Raw genomic sequence first — 25770 nt, 5'->3', positions numbered from 1 at the left:
TTGACATACTGTTCCTTCAGAATAACTCCTACCCCATTTTTCGTCCCATCCAAACCATGATAGAGCAATTTGAATCCACCTCCGATCCACCTGGCCTTACTCCCCTTCCATTTAGTCTCTTGCATGCACAATATATCAACCTTCAATCTCTCCATCATATCTGCTAACTCTCTCCCCTTACCAGTCATACTGCCAACATTCAAAGTTCCTACCCTCAGTTCCACTGTCTTTACTTTCCTTCTCTCCTCCTGCCTCTGGACACGTCTCCCCCCTCTTCTTCTCCTTCTTCTTCTTCAGCCAACAGTAGCCCAATTTCCGCCAGCACCCTGTTGGCTAACAGTACTGGTGGCGGTCGTTGTTAACCCAGGGCTCGACCGATCCAGTATGGAAATTTGTATTGTTGTCCGCATATTGATTTGGCAAAATTTTACACCGGATGCCCTTCCTAATGTAACCCTCCCATTTATCCGGGCTTGGGACCAGCACGAAGAAACACACTGGTTTGTCTGTGGCTGGGTTAATGAAATCAAGTTTGCAATTAAATCAGGTTAGGTTAGTGACATTTTTGTGTTGTGAGCTTTCTGTTTGAGAACATATTAGCTGGATAATAAACATGTGTACTGACAAGGAATTTTTAAAGGATGAGTAAAATTCAGTTTTCTAATGTTTGATTTTCCAAATCTCACCCTACGTTTTTTACATTAGTACCCATTTTAGGGCTACCTTTGTGAAGTAAAACCGCTTAGCTGAAGATTAACTCATTCTTTCAGACCTTCTGTAAAACATTCTTTGTTTGGTTGTTCACAACGTTCCTCGCATAACTGATCAGATGTTGTTATTCCTTGTTATGCCCGTGTAATAATTCAGATTTAGCCATTGAACTTGATTGATTTGAATTGCAAAAATAACTGTGGATGATATTCCATTCACTGCCATGCCATTTAAATATATATATATACAGTGGTGTGAAAAACTATTTGCCCCCTCCCTGATTTCTTATTCTTTTGCATGTTTGTCACACAAAATGTTTCTGATCATCAAACACATTTAACCATTAGTCAAATATAACACAAGTAAACACAAAATGCAGTTTTTAAATGATGGTTTTATTATTTAGGGAGAAAAAATCCAAACCTACATGGCCCTGTGTGAAAAAGTAATTGCCCCCTGAACCTAATAACTGGTTGGGCCACCCTTAGCAGCAATAACTGCAATCAAGCGTTTGCAATAACTTGCAATGAGTCTTTACAGCGCTCTGGAGGAATTTTGGCCCACTCATCTTTGCAGAATTGTTGTAATTCAGCTTTATTTGAGGGTTTTCTAGCATGAACCGCCTTTTTAAGGTCATGCCATAGCATCTCAATTGGATTAAGGCAGGACTTTGACTAGGCTACTCCAAAGTCTTCATTTTGTTTTTCTTCAGCCATTCAGAGGTGGATTTGCTGGTGTGTTTTGGGTCATTGTCCTGTTGCAGCACCCAAGATCGCTTCAGCTTGAGTTGACGAACAGATGGCCGGACATTCTCCTTCAGGATTTTTTGGTAGACAGTAGAATTCATGGTTCCATCTATCACAGCAAGCCTTCCAATTTCTGAAGCAGCAAAACAACCCCAGACCATCACACTACCACCACTATATTTTACTGTTGGTATGATGTTCTTTTTCTGAAATGCTGTGTTCCTTTTACGCCAGATGTAACGGGACATTTGCCTTCCAAAAAGTTCAACTTTTGTCTCATCAGTCCACAAGGTATTTTCCCAAAAGTCTTGTCAATCATTGAGATGTTTCTTAGCAAAATTGAGATGAGCCCTAATGTTCTTTTGCTTAACAGTGGTTTGCGTCTTGGAAATCTGCCATGCAGGCCGTTTTGCCCAGTCTCTTTCTTATGGTGGAGTCGTGAACACTGACCTTAATTGAGGCAAGTGAGGCCTGCAGTTCTTTAGACGTTGTCCTGGGGTCTTTTGTGACCTCTTGGATGAGTCGTCTCTGCGCTCTTGGGGTAATTTTGGTCGGCCAGCCACTCCTGGGAAGGTTCACCACTGTTCTATGTTTTTGCCATTTGTGGATAATGGCTCTCACTGTGGTTCGCTGGAGTCCCAAAGCTTTAGAAATGGCTTTATAACCTTTACCAGACTGATAGATCTCAATTACTTCTGTTCTCATTTGTTCCTGAATTTCTTTAGATCTTGGCATGATGTCTAGCTTTTGAGGTGCTTTTGGTCTACTTCTCTGTGTCAGGCAGCTCCTATTTAAGTGATTTCTTGATTGAAACAGGTGTGGCAGTAATCAGGCCTGGGGTGGCTACGGAAATTGAACTCAGGTGTGATACACCACAGTTAGGTTATTTTTAACAAGGGGCAATTACTTTGTCACACAGGGCCATGTAGGTTTGGATTTTTTTCTCCCTAAATAATAAAACCATAATTTAAAACTGCATTTTGTGTTTACTTGTGTTATATTTGACTAATGGTTAAATGTGTTTGATGATCAGAAACATTTTGTGTGACAAACATGCAAAAGAATAAGAAATCAGGAAGGGGCAAATAGTTTTTCACACCACTGTATATATATATATATATATATATATATATATATATATAGCACTTTACCATCTAAAAACCAAATTTGGGGATTACAACAATGAAGTGTGCTGTTTTAGCAGCCCCACTAATTGTGCGTCGCAGAGATCATGTGCCTCCGTTCACGCATTATGTGTCACATCAGTTTGTCATTCAAAGCATTATGAATGTCTTCCAACATGACAGTTCTGAAACACTAAGTAGATTTTATTTTTGAATGAATGTATGGGATAGCTCATTTCATCACTGTTGTCCTATATAATGGATAAATAGATGGATGGACATCGGCGGCCATGTCCATTCCGAGAATAAATGCTCTTTTATGCATTGTACAGCAATAAAAGCAATTCATTTCACTATGATTTCTAACTCAGTCATGTAATTGTATGATGCAACTTTTAATTGCACATCATCACACAATCAAGGCATCAGCTCGCCATACTGTATATGTTTATTTCTGAACTTTTATATCATGGGATAAAGGTGGCAGTAATGAAAACCTTTTTTTTTGCTTTGAAAGAGCAGGGAATTTACCTACTTTATTGAGCTGAACATGCAAGATTTTAAAATAATAAACTGTGATACCCACAATCCCATGCTGAAATTCAAGACTACGTAAACGTGCCTCCTGTGAATCTGTACTGGAATAAGCTCGAAATAAATAAACATAGACACAAATACTGTACAAAAGGTTTACACCATCTGAAAAAATAGTTTTTAATACTTGTTATCTCCTCAATAGGTATGCATTTCCTTAGAAAAATGCTATTTAATATTAGAATAAACCCAAGCAATAGTGCACTAGTTCTCTTTAATGAACTGCTCAGTGTTTATTTCTAGTAAATATTTCCATCCACTTTTTGTTCTTTTCCTTGTCCAAGTGATCCCAGACGGCTTTGGTTCTCTTGTTTTTGGGGTTCTGAGACAGCCAGTTGTGTTTGGGTTTGTTATCATGCTGAGAGGTCAGGTTTTTTGACTGTGGTTTCAATTATTATCTTGCACAATTTTTCAAATTTGTTTATGACACCACATCTATTTTGGTGCTCTATTTTGCTTTCAGTTTTGTACTTGGTAAGTGATTATTGCCTTGTTTATGTAAACTTATGATTTTTTGTCTGTCAAAAGGCGCTAACTTGGCCATTTCCAAACCCAACCTTTCCTCGAAGAACCCCAGTATTTTTTGGTACCATTTGGTGCACCCATAGTTTTGTTAAAATTCCCCGCTAGTACACCTGGATCACTCAATCACTGGTGTATTCACTTATAACAGACATTCTCTCAAAGGAATTCAACAAATACACAGAATGGATTGGAGGGCCGTGAGGAAATGTTTGGGAACTGCACTCGTTTTCTCCTGGCCATCTCATAAGATATCATTTAGTTTTTGACAAACACCATACATTTGTGTTTTTTTATACTATATTAATTGTAAGACAAGAAGTAAACACAAAAAAACAGTTGGGTCACATCTGTGAACCAATGTAACGAAAATAAATGAAAAGGAAAATTATCTTTCTGCAAATACTGTATAACAATGACAACTTTTTAGATGGGAGTCGAATATAGAATTAACTCAACGATGTCTGAACGTCTGGTCTTATGGGTTTCGATCAGGAAGGGGCAGGTCCAGGAGGGCAAACATTGATGGAATGGCTGTCAGTGTTCTGTTCTACAGAGGGAGGAAGAGAGATGGCATTACTACACAGCAACAACTGCTGGTTCAGCAAGAAATTACCATCATCCGAGCCCTTAAGCTGCCTCCGAAGCACATGGACATGACACAGTGCTTACTTACGTTTATTCTAAATTCATGTGTTACAAGTACTGGTGCACAAAACAGCCAAGTTTTGTTTTGCATACACTTTTGTGAAATTGATGGCAAAATTAGTTTTGCACGTGATTTTGAAATCACAAAACTCACTTCAGCTTTTACGGGTTTTTTTTTTTTTTGTGGTGGAAAGCAAGCAATGTGGCTGTTTCTATGTGCAAGTGTTTGTCCTCTTGTTTGTCCTTGGTGTGGCAGGTCGCTTGCTGATATATGATGTCATATGCACCCCTATTCCTTTTATCTCTTGTTGTACCTGTAGTAGTGTTGTTTGACCCTGACAACTGGGCAGTAAACCTGAAACACAGGCGGGTCAGTGGGTGGATAAAGGTTCAGTTTTATACTAAAAAGTGGGTTAATGAGATGGGCACAAGGATATTGGGGTGAAAGTTGTTTGTACGTGACAGTGGACTTAACACATTTCTTTCTTTGTCAATGGTGCAAATTTTGTGGATTGCAAGACACCAAAGGTTTTTTTTGGCTGATTACTAATATTTATCACAAGTAGATTTAAAAATGATTTTCTTAGGTCACTTCTGTTCTCTACCCTGTATATATGTATACAGACACTTTGGGTCTTTCAGTAAGAGCAGAGTTGCATGTTTTACTATTTACTTTGATCATTTGACATATTATAATATTGAGATACCCAATTCATCAAGTATGCTTACATGTATTAAAAACTACAAAAATAAAAAAACAACTTTAAACATAGACTCTTTAAAAGAAAATGAATAGTGTCTCAATTAATCTATAAAAAGCAATTTTCAAAGTATGGAGATGGTTATCAGAAATATTTCCCTCAAGGACCAAAACAGTACTTGATAATTAAATAACTCACTCCACGGGGACATTTTCTGTCTTTAACAAACACCCTCACTTCTCCTGGATATATACATTTGGTTTAATCCTAACTGCTAGAAATATGTAGTTCATTAATGTTAGCAATGTTTTTTTTTCTATTTAGGTAGGAAAGGTTGGTAACAGCCACCAAAGGACAGCCTTCCATTCTGTAAAACAGTCACTTTGCATTTAGGATAAAGTGGGACATTTATGTTATGCTGAAGGGGGTTCTTCTCATTGGCCTCCACACTGGCTGGGGAGGCACACTTGACTCAGTAAGTTCCCATGGGGGACCTACTGACTTTATGCAGGAAGCAGGCCCTCAAAATGGGAAACTGACCACAAATATGCAAGTCCCAACAGGGAGAGGGGCACCGTAAACCTCTGGCTATACAATAAATGAGTGTTATTAAAATAAAAATGCTCATTTCCAAAAGGTTCCGAAACTCCAAGATGCTCAAAGAACAAAACAAGGAAAATGGAAATGCCCTAAGGGAATCTGATAGCAAACAAAGTCCCAAAACAGAATGCAAAGAGACAGTTCAAAAACAAAACAGAGGACAGTAATCCAAGAATGCAATAATAACAATAACTGAAAAACACAAGAGAACTCAACAACACCAAAAATACACAAAATTAAGTGCATTTGACCTGGAAACCTGTGGGTCTATGCAGCCTTTATAGGGTTGAGGGCAGTTCCTCATGGAGGTGGCCCCGCCTCTTGAGGAGCCAACCACAAAGTACAGTAAATATAGGTAAATAGGTGACGATACATAAAACCCAAACTGCATACTAATGAAATATTATAACTGCAAAATAAATTAACATGATAAACATACTTTAAATTACACAAAGTAGGAAGTTAAACAGAGACTAAACAACACAATCAGACCGCACTAAGACAATCTAAAATTAAAGTTGAAGAATAAGTATAGCCCTAAATTGAATGAACCCCAATAGAAGGCACATCAGACCAAACTCTGCCCTGTTGTATTCACATTTTGCATTTGCTGACTAATTTACTTGATTTGTTCATCTTTCCAATGGTGTCTCTCAACACTTCCTCTTGGCCTCTATGGCAGCTGTCATGAGATTACTCAGGCATCTTACCTTCTGTACATCTCCACATATCTCTTTTCCATTATTCTTCATTCTTACTTTTTATGTCGCACAATTCCAATTTACACTTTGCCTGTCATCTGCAGCCACCTTCCAAGCCACCATTCTGAAAACCCAGCACCTCACTCTAATTTTAACCCCAAGATCTGTGGGAAGACATCTTTTCTGGTGCTACTTCCTTCATGTCTATACTTTCATTTCTTTGGGCAGTCTAATTTCTTAATCGTTAAGGCACCATCAAACAGGCATTTAAGCATTTAATTTCATTTTCACACTTCTATAATGTTTTGCGTGTCAGTTATTAAGAATGAAGCAAACAAAATGTGCAGCCAGTTTAATTAATAGACAGTGGCCTTTTAATCTGGGAAATCACCTTGTGTACTTAATAGTCATAGAAAAGCACAGGTAGAAATGAAATGATAAAAACGATTCACAGATTCATTCATTTTGCAAGTAGAAGCATAAAGGGGAATTCCCAGAAATAAACATGTACAGTAAGAGGAAACCTAACTTACAAAAGCATGAGGGAAGCAACAAACACACCATAACTTTCATTATCAGCACTTTCTTTCACAGGACTCTTTCCTCAGCAACAAGGCAGTTAAGTTGTTTTAAGGTCTTACATACTATCACGTGCATTGCTACGTACATCAATCTGTACGACAGACTGGCTAGCATGGTTTTCTCCATTGCCCTGGCTTTGTCACAGCATTTAGAGGCTGTGTGGTTCATGGGTTATGTTATAACACTGTTATGGCCTCCATTTACTAAAGCTGAGCCTATCCTTCTTGTGCTGCATTCATTTCATGAAAGTATTGTGTTGGATGCCTAGATTAATCATGTCAAAAAGATTTCTGACTAATTTTTGGGGTGCTTTTACAACCTGATCAGCAGGAAAAAACCATTGACTGCTCACTATTCTCGATGCTACAGCGTTGTTTAGTCTCAGGTTCTGCTGTTCAGGTTAGCCGTAGACAGCCAGATGTCCTGGCGGCTTGAATGTTCTGCTGCAGCTGCAACTCTTGCAAAAACATTTAGAAGGGTTCTTCCATTTATTGCTGTATCTAAATCTATAATAAAAAATACCTGATATGATAGCTGAAATACTTCACATCTTTTTGGCTTTGGAGCCCAGAGTTAATTTGTTCTACAAGTTTGAATTCTTTAAGAAAAAAAAATTATATGAAAAAGTTAAGTAAATAATTACTGCAGACAATTTGTGCCTCCTCATAAAAATAGTATGACTGATTTATATTTTGGAATTCTTTTATATATAAATACTATTTATTCTATTAACAAGCAGTCATCTCATGTGCTATAGTAGATAAAGCCTAAGAGTCATTTATTGAGACACACTTAAATCCTTGATAAGGCTCCTTACTAACTACTGCTCAAGGCAGGAGCCACTGGTATCTGGTGGTATTTTAAATACTTTCCTCTTCTTACAAGACTAAGATCCCAGATGCTGTGCTTGAATCAAGAACATCCAGTGGAGGAAGTTTGAGCATTTTCTTTGGATGCTCCTGGTGGCTTCTCTCAGGAGGTGTACAAGTTGCAGTCCACTAGAAGAGGACCTGGGGAAGCCCCAGTACACCCCAGAAAGTTTATTCTGTATCTCTCAACTGTTGTGTGAGTGTCTAGGATTACTCCAAAAGAAGCTGGACATAGGATACTCTGTTTGATACCAAGTTAGGTGGATTCACAGGTAACCTTGAAGATGTTGAATCATTACAGAGGAATTTGGACAGCATGCAGGCTTGGGCAGATTTATGGCAGATGAAATTTAATGTCAGTAAATGCAAAGTATTACATGTAGGAAACAAACATGTTAGGTTTGAATACACAACGGGAGGTCTGAAAATCCAAAGTACACCTTATGAGAAGGATTTAGGAGTCGTAGTGGACTCTAAGCTATCATCTGGCAGTGTTCAGAAGCCATTAAGAAGGCTAACAGAGTTTTATGTTATATAGGACCCAGATGTGTGGAGTACAAGTCCAAGGAGGTTATGCTCAAGCTTTATAATGCACTGGTGAGGCCTCATCTGGAGTATTTTACACAGAGACACACAGGCACAGGGAGTAAGGTACCAAGTAATGTGGTAGACAGTAGGACTTTCAAAACTAGACTCCATGTTTGTTGCTGCTGTGACCCTTACCAGGGAAAGTATAATGAAAATGATAAAGATGACCTACAGTACCAAAATCAGTTCCACAGTTTAGACAACCCAAATCACTTTGATCTGATGTGGTGAGGCAATCTGATCGGAGTCAAGTCAGTGCATATTAAGATGACATTTCACTTGTGTTGCTTTTCTATCAGCAGTTCCATTAATATTTGACAGTGTTGTGCTGTGTTTTGTGATATTTTACCACATATGAGAATGTTCCCCTTATTATCTTTGAACTTCCAGGGAAGCAAGCAGTTGCTGGGCAACTATCCTGTTTACATCACCAACAAGCAGTGGGATGAGGCTGTAAACTCGTCCAAGAAAGATGGAAGGAGGCTTCTGCGCTATCTGATTCGGTTTGTGTTCACCACAGATGAGCTCAAGTATTCTTGTGGATTGGGAAAGAGGAAGAGATCCGTGCACATGGGTGACTTGGGCCCAGAAAGGCGTCCCCTCAACCCAGTTAAAGTAACCTGTCTCAGAGGTACACATAGTTTCCTTTTTTTTTTTTCTTATTACTTTTTTCTGAATGCTATAATGTTGCTTCAGTGTTGGCAGGAATATTACTAAACAACCAATAATTGATGAGTGTGTCTGTTGATGTCCATCTATCCAGGGCTTTTTATTCAATTGTATCCTCATTTTCTCAAAAGCCGCACCTGATTACTCTGGTCAGCTTCTCCCTTTTCATGTCACATAAAACATGCTTGCATAATTAAGCTGTGCGATGCATTAGGTCATGCAAACAAATATGCCATATTTAATCTATCAATGGATCAACATTTTGGCCTCATATCGGTGGCAGTTTTTAAGGATTTGGTTTGTGGTGGAAACAGACTGTAAAGTTAACTTCACCTCAAAGTTTAGAATGGTCTCCTACTAAGTGCAATATCACAGAAAAGCCATTTTCTAAAGTCGCTTAATCCAGAGCATGGTTGTGGGGGACTGAAGCCTATCTCAGCAAGCATAGGATGAAAGGCAGAAACAATCAAGGTGCCAGGATGAACACATGCATGCACCCCACCCACACAAGCTGGCCAGTCCACCTAACCTGTGTGTCTTTGGACTGTGGGAGGAAACCAGAGCACCTGAAGGAAACCCACAGGGAGAACATACAGAGAGGACCCTAACTGCAAGACAGCAACGCTACCACTGCACCACCCTTATCATTGAAAAAGCAATCCTCAAAACTGAAGGATCATTTACAACCTTAATAAAGAAAATAAATCATGAGGATTGTAATTAAACAGAAGTGACAAAATAATAAAATGACAACAGAAAGGTTCACTAACTCATTTAGGTTTTAATTATTGAATGTATTTTGCACATTACCAGCTTCACTTTCATTGAGCTGAGCAGACATTGGACTCTCTTAGTTGTACTGTGACATATTGTTGGCAAATTTCATTGACAAGTCTGTTGAATCCAATTCAGGGCTGCTGGGTTGCTGGGTGCAAGGCATGGTAACAGCCCTGGTCAGGACCTATCAAAGCAACCCCTCGCATAAACACTGGGGCCAGTTTACAGTCACCAGTTAGCCTAATCTGCATTTCTTTGGGGATGCAGGAAGAAAACCGGAGTACCCAGAGAAAAACCCACACAGGGAAATGTGGAGATGCCACTTGGGCAGTGACTGGGCCTGGTGTTCAAAACCAGAACACTGGTCAAGGAGGGATGCCTGGCCTTATTTGTATTATTATTATTGAATAAAATATTTAATCTTAATGAATTAAAAGCTCAGAACATTCTGCACATGAGAACTAAATGTGCAGCATTTAATACATACACTGAGTTACATTTTTACTACAATTTTATGACTTCATAAGGTAACTTTGGTATCATTAACCATTTTATTTAATTAATCTACTTAAATAAAATCATCATTTGCTTGTATGTCTTGTTTGTTTGCCAATCATGAATGGATGAAACGATTTTCATGAAATCTTCCATGAACATTTGAGTTGGTTCAACTTAAAATAATTCCTATATGGCATATCAGGAGAGGGGCTGTAATTAGTGGGGGCAGGCCAAGACCAGTGACCGAGGAATTCCCATCAGGCAGCAGGAGTGTTAGAAAATATTTTTGCCAGCCAAAGTGGGATCTTATCTAAGACCAGAGGTACAGCATTTTCTTCTCTCCAAATCTGGATAACAATTTCATTGCCTTGCTGGATTCCAGCTTTTCTCAAAGAGTACACTGTTTTGTTTCAGTTTGGGTTGTGTTTAGTCATATTGAATCTCTAAAAGAAAGTTTTTACATTTATTGTAATCTGGACCTTTTTCTGAAAAATATACAGGTCTATTCCATTGCTCCCCACCAAAAACATTTAAAACTCGAAAACATCCTTTTTGTGAGTTTTTCCAGTTGTAAAATTGCAAGCAAAATGAAATGTAATGTCAGTCTTGCACAAGGAAACTCAGCTGTTTTGCTCACCACAATCTGTTATTTTGTGATGTTAAGTCAACAGGACGAGATTCAGGCAGTCAGAGTACTGGTCATGCATTGTGAGGTGTAAAAGCAAGAGTAACTCAGAAATAAACTGAGGACATTACATTTTTTATCAAGGCAAAACCTAAAATTTTTGAAAAAGAGAACGCTGTTGTAAACCTGCTGTGGATGGATGAATTAACGACGGAGGAGTCAACAGGGTCCCCTCCTGTTAATTCTTGAACAGAAACATTAACAAAAATCAGTGCTCACGGGTGCAAAACAGAAACCACGGCAATGCTGCCTTCTCGTTTTGCAAATTCTTAGCTCCAGAGAGCAGTTAGTTACGGAGAACTCCATATTTTTATCAGGTTCGGGTCCAAAACAGACACCATCGGACCTTTATACCCCTTCAGCATGTGGGTTAATTTCCCAATAGGGACGTCTTCCCATTGCTGCGGAGGAAACACAAGACTGTTAGCGTCAGCGCCCCCTAACGCCCCAGTGGGGTATTGCATACCTGTGATGAGCCAGAAAGGTAGTTCCTCTGAGGCGCATGTGTAACACTGCATATGCTTACTAAGTAAGACAGGGATAAGCCAAGACGAAACCAAATGAACTGCAGTTTTTTAGTACGTGCCGAGTTGTTCACATAAACAGAGAATGAGTGTGGATGCCGTTAGTGACTTTTGCTGTTTCTTGACAGAGACAATTGTTCAAGTCCATCTTATGATGAGGCAATGCAGCATTTTGAATCAGTAATTTGTAGCAATTTTAAATCAGAGGTAAATTAAAGAAACTTTGAATCATCTTTACAACTTTATCGAATACCGACACTGTTGCTGTCTCTTATAATAATAAGGAGGCCTGCAGCGATGTCTGCGAACCAGCGGTGCTTTTTATACTTTCAGTGCTCCATGGATTCAGTTATTCAGCCAGCCATCCAATTCATTAATGTGAGATTAAGGATCGGTTTGTGAACCCATACTTATTCAGGAAATACAAAGAAGTAGAACTCATTGTTTCAACCCAGCAAGGAGCCTTGACAGTTATGGATCCAATCATACACACACACAAAAACAAAAAAACCTGACAGAGACACATGTGTAGATAACGAATGGGACACTAGCATTTCAGGCACGAATGACAAAAGGGTCAACATTTAACAAACACTTTAATATCTGCTTTGTTAACCTATCCCATTATATAAATATAGTTGGGCAATGTCAGGTGCTTCAGCCAATCGTTTCTATATAATCTGTATAGTTTAGCACTATACTATTGAAATATGGTACTTTTTATGTTTATAATGCTGAAACAGTGTTTATGCTTGGGCATCAGGAAAATAAAAAAAATGACAAAAATTACCCTGAATGGGAGACTGGCTCTTCACAAGGAACACATACGCACACTGGGGCTGTGGGCTGGGGGAGCATTTTAAATTGCGAGTTAACTTCATGTGCATTTCTTTGGGATGTAGGAGGAAACCCCCCCAAACAGACACTGGCATCACATGCGGACTGTACGAAGACCGCAACTAGGCATAGTAACTCTAAAATGAACTGATGACATTACCCTAAAGAGAAAGTCCTCACAATGTGGGCCCACTAATGTGTCGCCACTACACGAACCTGAGGTGGCAGCACCGATCACTGTGCCCTCATGCCATCACAATCACAAAATATCCTGACATTTTCTGTTGCCATCCTTTTCCCCATTGAGTGTTGCACGAACACAAGGTCTACCCGGGCAGATTATTAATAAGAGTTAATACTTTAGCCTCCATGACACTGGAATGGATTAATCAGCTTTGATAATTAATTCCACTGCCAGCATTTCAAAATGATACTAGTATGCAGAATGATCCAGAGGGACAGAATTGCAGATAACCTGGATCATGTCATAATAAATGAAAGGATGATTTCCATTAGAATTTTTCTGACATTGCATCAGGCTCTGTACAATAAGCCAGTCACTGTTTAAAATGATCTTTCACCCAACAGTCATTATGGGTAGCTGGGATTTCATACAAGCATGCTGTTCACATACTTTAGTGAGTGAATAAGTCAAACATCTGATAGCAAGTTTAAGACCACACAAGAAGTGTACTATATAAAGTGTGAATAGGCATATAGGGTCAGTATTGTCACATCTACATAGTACGGTAAAATTATAACATGGATGTGATAAGCAACATGCAACACACCACCAGTGCTATAATCAAATGCGCTAAATAGTACAGATAACCATTGGAACCACAAGGGGGCTCCACTGAGCTCCAAACCACTGACACAGCAATAGCCAACACAATTTCAAGGTTCAAATGAAGGATTTTATTCAACAAAAACGCCTTCTTCATCAGAAAGCAAACAAAACGCATCAAATCACAAATCTCCTCCCACCTCTAAGAAAGTGTTGCCCACCGATTCCTGACTCTGACTCGTTTAAGTATGGCAGTGGGCTCTCTATTAAAGCTGACCCGGGAACTGCTTCCGGTCTCATGCCCAGGTTGTCCAGAGTATTTCTGGGTCGAGCTGAAACCAGGGCAGTCCTCCCCTGGCAGCACCCTCTGGTGGAATCCAAAGACCCTGACTGGCTGCATTTCCGGACTCCAACTCAAATGTCAAACTGTGGGTGTCCAATTCTGGTCCAGCCTTGAGGAACACTGCCACCTGTCGTGTGGGAGAATGAACAGTGCTGGGTGAACTTGCTTGCTTAGTCCATCTATTGTGGCCCCCTGGCCAGGTATGAGTTCTTACTTTATCCTGGCCAGGATGCCTGTCCTTCCTCCCTGGCACCTACACCTACACGTGTCATGGGCTGGAGTGATTAGAAAAGAAGATAACTCTTTGGGCAGGGCATTTGCATGGTGTGACATGAATGGTAGAAACATTGACAAACTCAGTAAATAAAAAACCTGTATGACTGCTTCTCATTTTGTTCACATCGGTTTGTAACGTAAGATGACCGACACGTCAAAACTGACTGTAAGCAAGTGTTGCTCTGCCCTGCAGTTGACTGACCTCCACACACGGTTGATCCCAGTGTCATGTTATGAGATGGACCCTGTAGGCTAGGATCTGTAAACATGTCCGGAGTTCAAAGCCCATTTGATGTTAGGCGTAGCTTATTGAATGTATTTTTATCCTGTGCTGTGTGTTTTAATGGTTGTTTTACCATAATATACTTGCAGAACAACCACTTCCTACTTGATCTTTATGTTAATGCCTCTTCCAAATAGTTGTTAACCTCTTGGGTAGTGATGACACATTAGTTGGGTCCACATTGTGATGACTTCACCCTCTGCCAAATCACATCATTGAATGTTCAATGCTTTCCTCCCACTTTTCTAGATCTGTGCTTCTTCTCCTAAAAGAACTTGGAATAATAAGTGTTGTCATTTCCTCCACAGAGTTTATAAGAATGCACTGTGCCTCCAATCCAGACTGGTGGATGCCTTCCGAGGAGCAGATTAACAAGGTGTTTAGCGATGCAGTGGGCCACGCTCGGCAGGGACGGGCGGTAGGGTCCTTCCTCAGCACCAGCACTCCTGGAAACAATATTGTGACCTTCGAGAGCTTCGAGAGCCATTTGTCACAAGATGAAATGTTTGCCAAGGGATCTCAAGATGGAACTGGGGAATGAAGTGAAGAACGTCTCCTACAAGTCTGTTGGCCACAGAGGAGCATTTGCAGCACTTGGCGTCTCACTGGTGCATTTTTAACTTACCACACAGTAATAGAGTCTCAAGTTATTTGGTCACTCCATGCTTTCTACAAGCACTCTCATGTCCTCTACTGGACAATGATCACTTTAAATCAGAGAAACTGTAATTTCACATTTATGGTTGTGGCGAATGAGATGTTGAGACTGTTGAGATGGCAACACTGCCTTTGTTAAGAACAAACAAAGAAGAAGAAGATTGATAGTTTTAGGCAGCCATGTTTATTTTGGATGGGTCAATTTAAGTTTTATAGTTTACTGAAAAAAAGTCAATTAAATCTTTTCTCAGTTGAAAGCATTCTGCCAAAATGGAGAAACCTGGATTTTATCTTTTACCAACTCAGCAAGGTAGAAATTAAGGCAGTGGCTGCTTGGTGAACCACGTGTCATGGGCAGGAGTGATGATCAGAAAAGGAGACACCTCTTTGGGCAGGGCATTTGCATGGTGTGACAAGAATTTGAGCAGCATTGTTGAATGAGCGAACGGGTGGGGCAGTGCAATCATGGAACAACACATATAGAAGGTGAATGGGACTTCTAGACTGGGAATTATTGTGGGTCTAAAACAGCAAGAAAATAAGATGTACCTTTATTTAAACAAATTTAACATCCACAATTTGAAAAAGGGTGGTGCGTTCATTAGTGGTGCTGCAGAATCCTGGGTGCCTGTTCTACCTGAGTCTTCAGAGTTTCTTCTCCAGATACTTCTGTTTCCTCCCCGCTTTTAAAGACTTGTAGGTTAGGCTGCACTATCTGATTATGAGAGGCTGTGGGGAGGTTTGTGCTCCGCCGTACCCCTGTGCTGATTTCTATCTTGACCTTTGTGCTACCAAGAAAGGTTGTAGATCACTGTGGCTTAGTATTGAAATAAGCATGGCCAGGAAATGGAAATGAAGGGTTAAAAATGCTTTTTTTTTTTTTAACTTTCTGCATAAAATGGCCTAAATAAGGTGGCAAATCAGTACCATCACAAATTATTCCAAAATTATTTTTATTTTAAGTTTGATTGTTAAGGGCTTCTGCGAATTTGATCATTATTATATGCTTTCACGACTCTTCCCATGCCAAAATGGAGGTGTACAAAGTCCGAAAGCTTTAAGCCTGGCTGTTCTTCATCTCCGAGCAAAGTTTGCCTCCCAAACAATTATTTGTGGTTCTCATCAAAGTGATTTTCTGGAAATCATATATCATGAGATCAATCTGGTAATTTGAAATAGTGATAGCACCTCCTGTCCATCAATGTTAGAATTTTGGAACCTTTCTTGGCAGCATAATCAAGGTGAAGTAACAACAAGAATACATTTACTGTATACAGCTGGAAACTTGTCAAGGGGAAAACACACAAATGTTAGAAGGTTTTTCTTCACAAAGAAAATCACAGACACATAGAATAAATTACCAACTAGTGTGGTGGAGAGTAGAACTTTTTTGGAGAAATTAGGTGGATAGGATTGGTGTGCTTTGTTGTCCTGAATGGCCTGTTTTCAAAACAGTGCAAAACAGGGCCTACTGAAGAACGTGTGCACATCTTTTGGCTGACATACTCAAAACAAAGGCCATAACATCTCACAAGCACCAGGTGTAGTAGTCCGCTTTCATATCCAGCTACTAGAATTACCAAAAATGAGTGTATCCAGACAGTCACGATCTTCCTTTCATTATTTTACTCTAAATCTCACAATAATGTGACTAAAGGCCCTACTTTCTTCAGTTTTTCCAAAGACTTGTGTCAAAATAGTTTTCAATTTTGAAATCCTTTCTTTTAATAATTTTATTAACTTGTCAAAAAACACTTTTTATCAATTGTACACTGTACAGTATATAAAAAGTTGTTTCGTGAAGTTATAACCAATGACCAAAACACAAGTTGATCCTGTGCAGAATTTAGTCATGCTAACCTAACAGCCGCATTCAAACTAAGTCAGTGTTCAAACTGTAATCATTTGCTTGTATTTTATTTCAATTGTACTGTAGAGGTCCACAAGGACTTGTTTTGCTGTTTGGTCTACATTTGGTCTACATTTTTACATGAATACATTAGAACATGAGGGGCCAAAAGTATATTAATAGGCATCTTCTGTTTTATTTTTATTGCACTTATAATTTTATGTTTTGCTTTAAACAAAGCTCAGTGGTTCACAGAATCTTAATTCCAAAGGATTCTAATTCTGCATGTCGTTTTATGTGTGCGTTGGTTGGAGTGCACTTTGCATTGAGAAGCCCAAGCAGCAGTTTGGTTGTTTTGCCTCAAATCAGCTCATTACATTTGTAAGCTTGTTTGAATTTCAGATGATGCAGAGAGTCGCTGGAACATGGATACACCTGGGAAAAGACTGACTGCAGGAATATTCTTTTGTCATTCTTTCCCATTCATTTAGTCTGCCCCAGTAGCTCCCAGGTCATAAAACTGCCATTGTTGTATTTGGCTACTGGAGTTGGAGGCGGGGTTTAAAGACACACCCCCTCTGTGACAGAGAAGAAAGGATGGGCCATGGTATGAGACTCCACCCCTTTAGATAACACTCCAAACTATAATAGTTCAGCAGTCACATCCCCGACACAACGTTGGTCCTACATCTGCTGCTCTTTAACTACAATTATTACTAACAAACCTTCTGTTGGCAAATTGCAGGGCTTTATAAACGCATAAAGATGTGTGAATAAGGCAGCTACACTCCTACTTCTTCTCTATGCTTACCATTTATTGCAATATTTTGCGGCAGATAGATAAATAGAACTTTATCCCAAGGCTGTTTACATAAGCTCATTAAATAAATAAATACATAAATAGGTAGATAAATAAATTATATATATATATATATATATATATATATATATATATATATATATATATATACACACACACATACACACACATGAGTCAGTAATTATAAAACTGCCAGTCATATCTATCTATCTGTCATAGTTTTGTCTTGAGAGGACTGAACAGCTATGAACAGCATGGTGCTAATTTTAGACTACACTGTACGGTGCAGTGGGCTTTTACCTACAGCCCACCTTTCTTGGTTTTGCACATTTTAATGGTTTAGCAGAAAAAGGGTAGATATTTTCATAAACTTACGTACAAACTGTTCCTTTTCTTTATGCTGTGAGGGCAAGAGGATGGACCAGGAGATAAACGGGAGTCAAAGCAAAGCAAAAATTGTATCTGGTAGGCAAGTGATCAAAGCAACAAAACCTGAAACATAACCTTAACTCAAAGAGTCAAAAAACCTGAAGCAAAAAAAGCGAACAGAGAAGCAGAAAGACAAGAAAAAACAAAAGATTCTGTTTTCTTATTGTGAGCAAAACAATAATATATTGTAGGAGATGCAATAAAATATAGAAACAGCAACCTCAAAACATTTACAGCTAAACAATTCCTTAGAAAAATAATAGGATAATAGTGAAAACTAACCAACCATGAGACATATTAGTATGGCTTGACCTATACTGAATAGTAAGTTAACTAAAAGTGAACGCTTCCTTGGGGACACGGGAACTCCTGCTCTGAAACCGAATTTCACGGTGACACAGGAGTTACTGCTGGAGTCTCACGTCACTAGTTTCAGTTCCTAGTTTAGTGGCTGTCACTCTGGCTGTGTGAGACCCTGGTGCCCAAACCTAGTAAATGAAAAGAAAAAAAAAAAAAAACAAATTCAGAAAGTGTGTAACTGGGGGATGCTTTTGGAGGGTCATGCATTTTCCTGCCATCTGCTCTTGAGATTAGCACAAGAACATTAGTTTGAGATATTAGTATTAGTGATGGGCATTTGAAGTACCCATTTAAGTGAATCATTTCTTTTTTGCATATTTGAAGTAGTCCTAAGGTCGTCCCCCCCGATTGCATCACATATGTATAATTGTGTGTTATTTGATATATTAAATATTTAACATGATGATAACACATTTAAAATGCATAATTAAAATAAGATGTTATGGTACAATATCATAAGTGAATAAGAACTGTTCAGTTTGATCTCGGGCAATGATGATTCAGTTCATGAATCAGATGAATGAGAACCTTGTAACTTTTTCACAAATCAAATGAATGAGATTTTCATGACTTGTTCTTGAATCAAATGATCAACAATCGTAACTCATTAGCAAGTCAACTGAACAAGAATCGTAACACTCATTCTCGGGTAATGCGTCTGTTGGAACTTGAAAAAATCAATGAATAATTAAGGGTTTGTGCATTTAATGAGCCATGTGCTAAAGTAAATTTGAAAGTAAATATTTGTTAGGAATTTGCACTTGAGCGTTCATAGTTTTCATTCTCTTTCTCTGTATGTTTAGCATTTGTTTGCTCAGAGGTTGATACGCTTGCTGCTTTCTGAACAGCTCTTCTTTTCTCCACCATGGCGGCCCACTTCTTCTATTCTTTCGTCGGCATCTTTTTGCCTTAAAACTGACTAAGTCAGTGTTTGTGTTGCAATTATTTAGTACGTTTTCTTTAATTTTCCACTGAAGCTGGCACTTAAGTATTCAATCTGCTTCAAGAATGATTTAAGATATGAAGAGGTTGGGGAAGTGATGGCGAAGGTCGTAGGGATGAGAACGGCACCCATACACATGTGCCGCATGGCCACCCTGATGTCTGCTGCCGAAAGTTGATTCTACAATAAAATAAAAATAAAAAAAGGAATAACCTTGGAGGTCAATCACCACCCCGAAAGCGGATAGTAGATGTCACATAGTATATGTGTGCCAAATTCCAGGTCAAAAGGTCAAACGGTTTGCGAGCTACAGGTGATTTAAAATCGTGGACAGACAAACGGAAATGGACAGCCATGGTAGTGTATTATATAAGAAGATAAGGTTCCATTTTGTGCAATGATCTTGTTGACCATATTAGTTTAATAATATGTTTATACAGTATATTCTGTTTAGCCCAATTGTACTAAACCAACAATTAACACATTCTTATATAACTGCGTTGATAGTGTATTGCATTTGAATGATGAATGAAAGAATACTCGGCGGCAGAGATTATGAGACGGGCAGTACTTGCATAGTTGCTTTAAGCATCTAAATGAAGCAGGCTGACGGCAGCACGCATGTGCTTTAACACTCCTGTTGAGTCGACTGAATCGGGTCATTTGTGTTCGCAAACAAGTCCCATGATTCACCGAAAAAGAGTCCTTTAGACAGAGCAAGTTGTTTGTGAACCGTCCATCACTAATCAGCATTGACCCGCTTTGGATTCTTTGGCCTCCTGCATGTTTAATTTGTGTCAGTTGGTGGGCGAGCAGCTCTTACTTAACCACAGGTATTATGGTAACAGCGGCCATAGGTGGGCTGCTTTTAGTTTTAACCTAGATTTACCTGGCCTTGTTTATTTGAAATGTTCTGCATTTCATCTCACCAGTGTAACTACTGTATTATTTTCTCTGAATCTACGAGTATTTTGAACCTTCCAATAGTATTAGATTTTAAATGATGATGCATCATTTTTCATTTTGGCAGTTTGCACGTTGTTTAGTTGGGTTTCCTCCATCAGCTCCCACCTTAAAGATGATACAGTTGCTCTCTGTTTCTTGGCATTCTGGGAGAGAAAGCGCAGGTTTAACTTCCCAAGCTCATTCCCTTCATGTGCTCTGAACAGCTAAAAGTTCTTCAGTTACTTCTTCATTGACCATGCAGATGTAAAACCATCAAAAGCACCCGATCAAATATGCAATAACTTAAAACAGGAAGAATGAAACAGTGTAGCTCACCAACAAATACAAAGTGCAAGACCTCTGTGTCCAAATGGGCCATTTGAGGTCCGAGGCGCGTATTCTGTGTCAAGCACATCATCCCCGCTGGGGCTTCTCCCCTTTAGATCCTCTGTGCCTTTGTTACATGCCTTGATTTAGAGGGGACCTCGGAGAGACCCAGCACTTGTACGTTACGGGTCTGAAGTGGCCTTCACTCAGCTCCAATGGTGACCCAACAGGCCAACCCTTTGCCATACCCGTTTGTAGCATAAATGAAGAGTAAACAAGTTCTGTTGGGGTTTTTCTTTTCTAGTCGCCATTTTTGTTGTTCCTTATTTCGTGATGCCTTTTTTTTTTTCTCTCTCTCAACTAATTGCCTTCTAAGTGAAGATGTTGCCTTCAGCTTGGAGGACCAAACACTGGTGGACTGCCTGAGCATATCCATTAGGCAAAAAAAAAAAAAAGTTATTTTAGAGCGACATGACGTCCAGTGACATTCTATTAGCCGAACTGAGGGAGGGGAACGTGGAGAAAATGCCGAAGTGAGCGGAGACACAGTGCTGCTCCTTAACTGCTAAGCCGCCATAATGGCTAAGGTGGAATTATATTGAGCCATTCTCTTTGACATTCCATTAATGATCATATCTCCCACCATTCAAGATGCCTTTGTAAAAAAATAAATAAATGTTGAGTTTATTACATAAAAAACTGTGACTTGCTTTTTACTGTAGACATAATGGGATACTGTTAAAGAAGGCCTCCTAAGGGACATTAAAATGTCACATATTACGGCTTACCGGGTAGTCGAATTCTAGTGAAAGCGTACTGAATTGTCAAAGTTATTTTATGTATTTTATATTCTCAAGTGACTGTTCATGTAAACACTGTGAAGGAAAATAGTACTCTTCTCTATTTTTTTTATTGTTCCTGTAATATTTGTACAAGATCATTTCTGTCCACCTCAGTAATATACTGTACCACGTACTGTTTTATTGGATGAATCCCTCCGTGTGTCATTTCGTAAGTGTGCTACATGTCTTGGAGGAACATTAAAATTGCTTTACATTCTGTCTCAAAATGCTGTTTCCTTCTCATGGAATCATTCTGGGTTTATCTCGTGGTCATCATTACAGAGAAACACCACCACAAGGCCTCGTCTCCACACAGCCATTTATGGTGCCATTGCCAGAATTCACACGGGCAAAAAAAAAAAATGAAAATCAAGAGTCAACCCGGACTTCAGAACAATACAAGATGGTGTCCGATTCTTTAATTCAGTCAGTCAGTCAGTCATTGTCCAACCTCCTATATCCTAACACAGGGTCACGGGGGTCTGCTGGAGCTAACCCCAGCCAACACAGGGCGCAAGGCAGGAACAAATCCCGGGCAGGGCGCCAGCCCACCGCAGAGATTCTTTAACTATTAATGTTTTTTAATATCAATGCATTGTATTTATATAGTGCCTTGCCTGTGCTCTCACAGCTTCATAAATATTTAATAGTGTAAAACAGGAATAGATGCACTGGAATAGCTTAAAAAAATAAGAAAGTCGGTATTAAACACCAGATAAATACGTCAAATACACCATCATTGAGTTAGAACAAGAAACAAGAACTGCCTGAAATAAAATAAATGGTGTTAGTAAACAAAAAGCACATCTGTGATACCATCATGAAGACCTGGACAGTGCGGCTTTACTGAGCTAAAGGCTTGGAACGTCAGCCTTCTAGAACACTCCTGCTTTGCGTTGCTCTTTTGTTGAGATGCGGTCCTGCAGTGAGACCCTATTCTCCCCTTTATACTCTTCTTATGTAGACCTTAACAAAATGCCCCCAAACCCCAGATACAGTCCTCATATGTTATATTACATTTTAAATCTGGGACCTAAAGCAACAAGTTGGGAGTGCTAAAGCAGACAAGAGAAAAAGTGAGCACTTGTATTCGTGTATTATAGATAATCGGCTGCTCCCTATGCGCCACATATTTAAATGCTGTTAAACTAACAAAACTCAAGCATTAAATATGGTTAGATTACCAGATGGCTCTCTGTCTTAGTCTCTGGTCCAGCTTGGTCTGGCGTTCTCCTTGATCCAGCATACCGTCTGCATAGGGCAGCAGAAATGGCCTCTCCACAGGATGGAAAATGATCAAGAAAGAGAGAGGGGAAGAGAAAAAGGGTTCGATCACATGACTTGCCGGCTTCATTTATCCAATCTAATAGTCCCTGACATGTCCCTTGCAGAGCCATAATTTTGATGATTCAGCCCATGCTTTCTTTCCCTCTGGAGGGGGAAGTGCCACCTACCTAACCAGACCACTCCAGCCTTAATGTCCTGGCCACCTGTAACCCCCCAGGCCAGCTAACCTGGCCAGTCAATTCCTGCTTTGGAATTTCAGCTAGGACTACCTGCATGCAGAAATCTTGTCTTGTTCTGGTAAGTCATAAATGTCCCTGAACTACGACTGGCTTAGACCGTTCCCCTTTTTTTTTTTTAAATATGATATTCCTTTAGCGCACACTACAAGAAGATCATTTCTGAGCCAGACATTGCAGGTTTGTAGCTGGCCATTGACAGTTCATCATACTGAGATGCTTCATGGTGTTTGTCCACAGTAATTAACTTGGTGAAGAGGATGGGATTTTCAGTATGAACAGGTGGAGTGTAGATGTGACACTGCACAGAAAAGGTGGGGGCTGACAGAGAGACGGATCAGTTGATGTCACAAGGAAGTGCTCCACTCATAGTGTTCAGAGATGGCCTCTGTGCAGCTACTCTTTTAGCTCATGCTGCAAGGAGATCACAACTAAATCGAACATCAGTTCATCACAGTGCTTATACTTAAAGTGAGATGTTTCATGTTATCAGGCCGCAGCAACTCAGTTACCTTGTAAAGGAATGAATGGATTTAGCAGAGCTGGTTACTTCCGATACCCAAACAGCACAAGTTAGCTTGCCAGAGAGCGGCCATCTGTAGCAGCCCCAACAGTATCTAAGTAATGCACAGGATTCGTTGTCCTGAAAGATGTAAGCCAGGGACAAAGGATGGGGGCATTTCATAGCATCTCTCTCACATGTAGGTTGTCATCCAGGATAAATGTGGCAGGCAGCTACTGCTGTCTGTTATATGCCATTTACAGAATAATAGGTTAGCAACAGGCTTTTGTATTCAGTGAGATGCAATGAGAAGTCAAGCAAAATTACATCTTTTATTGGCCAACTGAACAGATTACAACATGCAAGATTTTCAGGCAACTCAGGCTCGTCTTCGGACAATTAGTTGTGGCTAGGGAATCCATCGGGATCGGGAGCCCGTGATTCCTGGACATTTTTCATTCCCGCGTTCCCAGGAATCAAACTGCTGTAATTCTTGGGAAACCGGAAACGGCCAAGCTCGCATATATAGCGTGTAAAAGTGTAAAAATCGAGTTATAGTTGAAAATAATTAAGTGGCACAGTTTTTTGGCCCACGGTGTAGTGTGTTGCTCATTAATTCAGTGAACAACAGACCAGCAGCAGTCAGTCTCCCGGCTCAGTGGACTGGGAGGAGTCCGCACTCAGCAGCTCACGAACTCGGGGACGGGGCAGACTTCATTGACATCTGCCAGACAACAGCTTTGAACAGCAACTTGAAATTGCAATGTGTCAGTCTGTTGCATCCGCATTATCTGTGCCAAGAAACTTGCCATTACAGAATGATGACAAGAAACTGGATGCATCAGTAAAAGCTGAAATGGTGGTGTTTCAATGCAACGGCAAGCGCGGCCGTTGTTTAGAACAAGTCTACCAGTATCTGATGGCTCTGCTGCCTACTTCAGTGGCACGAAGGTGCACTCTCGCTTGGACGACTGGACACTGGACAAGTTGTGCTTTCTACACTCATTACCGCAACTAACTAGACACAGGTACTTATATGATAGCATAAACTGCTTGTAGATAAGGTTAGTCTTTTATTGGTGTCAACATATTGCAGTAGTTTTATTAAAAATACGTGTCTGTCGTTCTAAAACTGTTCACATGTGAGATGCCCGTGCACTGTGTCATCCCCGGGAGCCTGGGATTCCCGGGAATGACATGCAGGATTCCTGAATTCCTGGGAATGGATAAACCCGTCCAAGAATGGATTCCCTAGTTGTGGCTGGTTTGGTGGTTATCAGAAGATCTACTGTAGTCTGTACACTGCTCACCTCTTCTGCTAAATGAATCTTCAGCTGGAGGGGTCTGTTAATTTTTTACATTAAAGATGACCCACTTAAAGGTTTTCCAATGCTGTCTCCGTCCTAAGGTCTATATAAATAGAGGGACCTCTAATTTCTGTATTACATCCTGCCTGAAGAAGGGGCCTGAGTTGTCTTGAATTCTTGCATAATATAATCTGTTCAGTTAGCCAATAAAATGTGTCATTTTGATTAACATCTAATTGCATCCATAATGGCTAACTACAGTATATATTCAGTGAGACGGAGGGAGCCAGTGAAGATGCTACAGAACAGGCATGTGGAGTGAGTGTGGACTGTTGCAGCAGACATTTTAACCCACTGGCGCCGATATAAAAGAATGGAATGGACACCTGACAAGAGAGGGCTATAGAAGTCAACGTGGGATGTGAAAGCTCAGATGAGCTTCTCAGCATCAGAAAAGGAGAGGAACAAGCAGACAATGGATTTGATGCAGAGGTGCTAGTTATAAATATGTTCATGTGATTTTGGTGAGTTGAAGAAGAAAGGGAGGAATCAAAAATGACCCCAGGATTCCTTGCACCCTCAGCCACCAGAACCTGGATAGACCCTCACCTCCCACCTGATATCACATTCTCAAAATTCAGTGTGATGTTATGCCCACACCAAACAAATGGGAGATTTTTGGTCCCATCAAAGCGTAGAATCCTCTTGTGTTTGGCCTCAGATAATTCCATATGTCTACGTTTTGAAAATGCCGGTCAAGTGTGCAGGCAAATTCAATACCACAATAGCAGACTGTTGTCTTCTGCAATGTGATGCTTCTCTTTTTAACCTCTGATGCTACAGCAGCAAAGTTTATTGGAAAGGCCTTCACAACTTGTACCTGAAGTGACAGAAGACTTTAACCTCATTATTAATGGTATTAAATATTAAGAGCTTTTTTATAACAGCAAGTATATGGCTCAGCCACAGAGGATGCACACACCAGTGTGTTTCTTCATGCCGGTCCCAAGCCCGGATAAATGGGGAGGGTTACATCAGGAAGGGCATCCGGTATAAAACTTTGCCAAATTAATATGCAGACAATACAAATTTCCATACTGGATCAGTTGAGCTCCGGGTTAACTGACTGCCACCAGTACTGTTAGTCAACAGGGTGCTGACTGAAATTGGGCTACTGTTGGCTGAAGAAGCAGAAGAAGAG

At 39.9% G+C, this 25770-nt stretch overlaps 1 protein-coding gene across 2 annotated transcripts in view; it reads left to right on the top strand.

The window, feature by feature from the left end:
• LOC120527676 (BEN domain-containing protein 4) overlaps positions 1-16055 on the top strand; it is a 91079-nt gene extending 75024 nt beyond the window's left edge. For both annotated transcript variants that reach the window (XM_039751368.1, XM_039751367.1), the window contains 2 exons: positions 8777-9017; positions 14374-16055. In XM_039751368.1, coding sequence (XP_039607302.1) covers positions 8777-9017; positions 14374-14606 — 474 coding nt within the window. In that variant the 3' untranslated portion in view covers positions 14607-16055. The remainder of the gene's footprint in view (positions 1-8776; positions 9018-14373) is intronic.
• Positions 16056-25770: the final 9715 nt, after the last annotated feature.

This window comes from Polypterus senegalus, chromosome 4, assembly GCF_016835505.1.
Source record: "Polypterus senegalus isolate Bchr_013 chromosome 4, ASM1683550v1, whole genome shotgun sequence".
NCBI classification, from domain to species: Eukaryota; Metazoa; Chordata; class Cladistia; order Polypteriformes; family Polypteridae; genus Polypterus; species Polypterus senegalus.
This window is presented reverse-complemented; position numbering and strand designations above follow the sequence as displayed.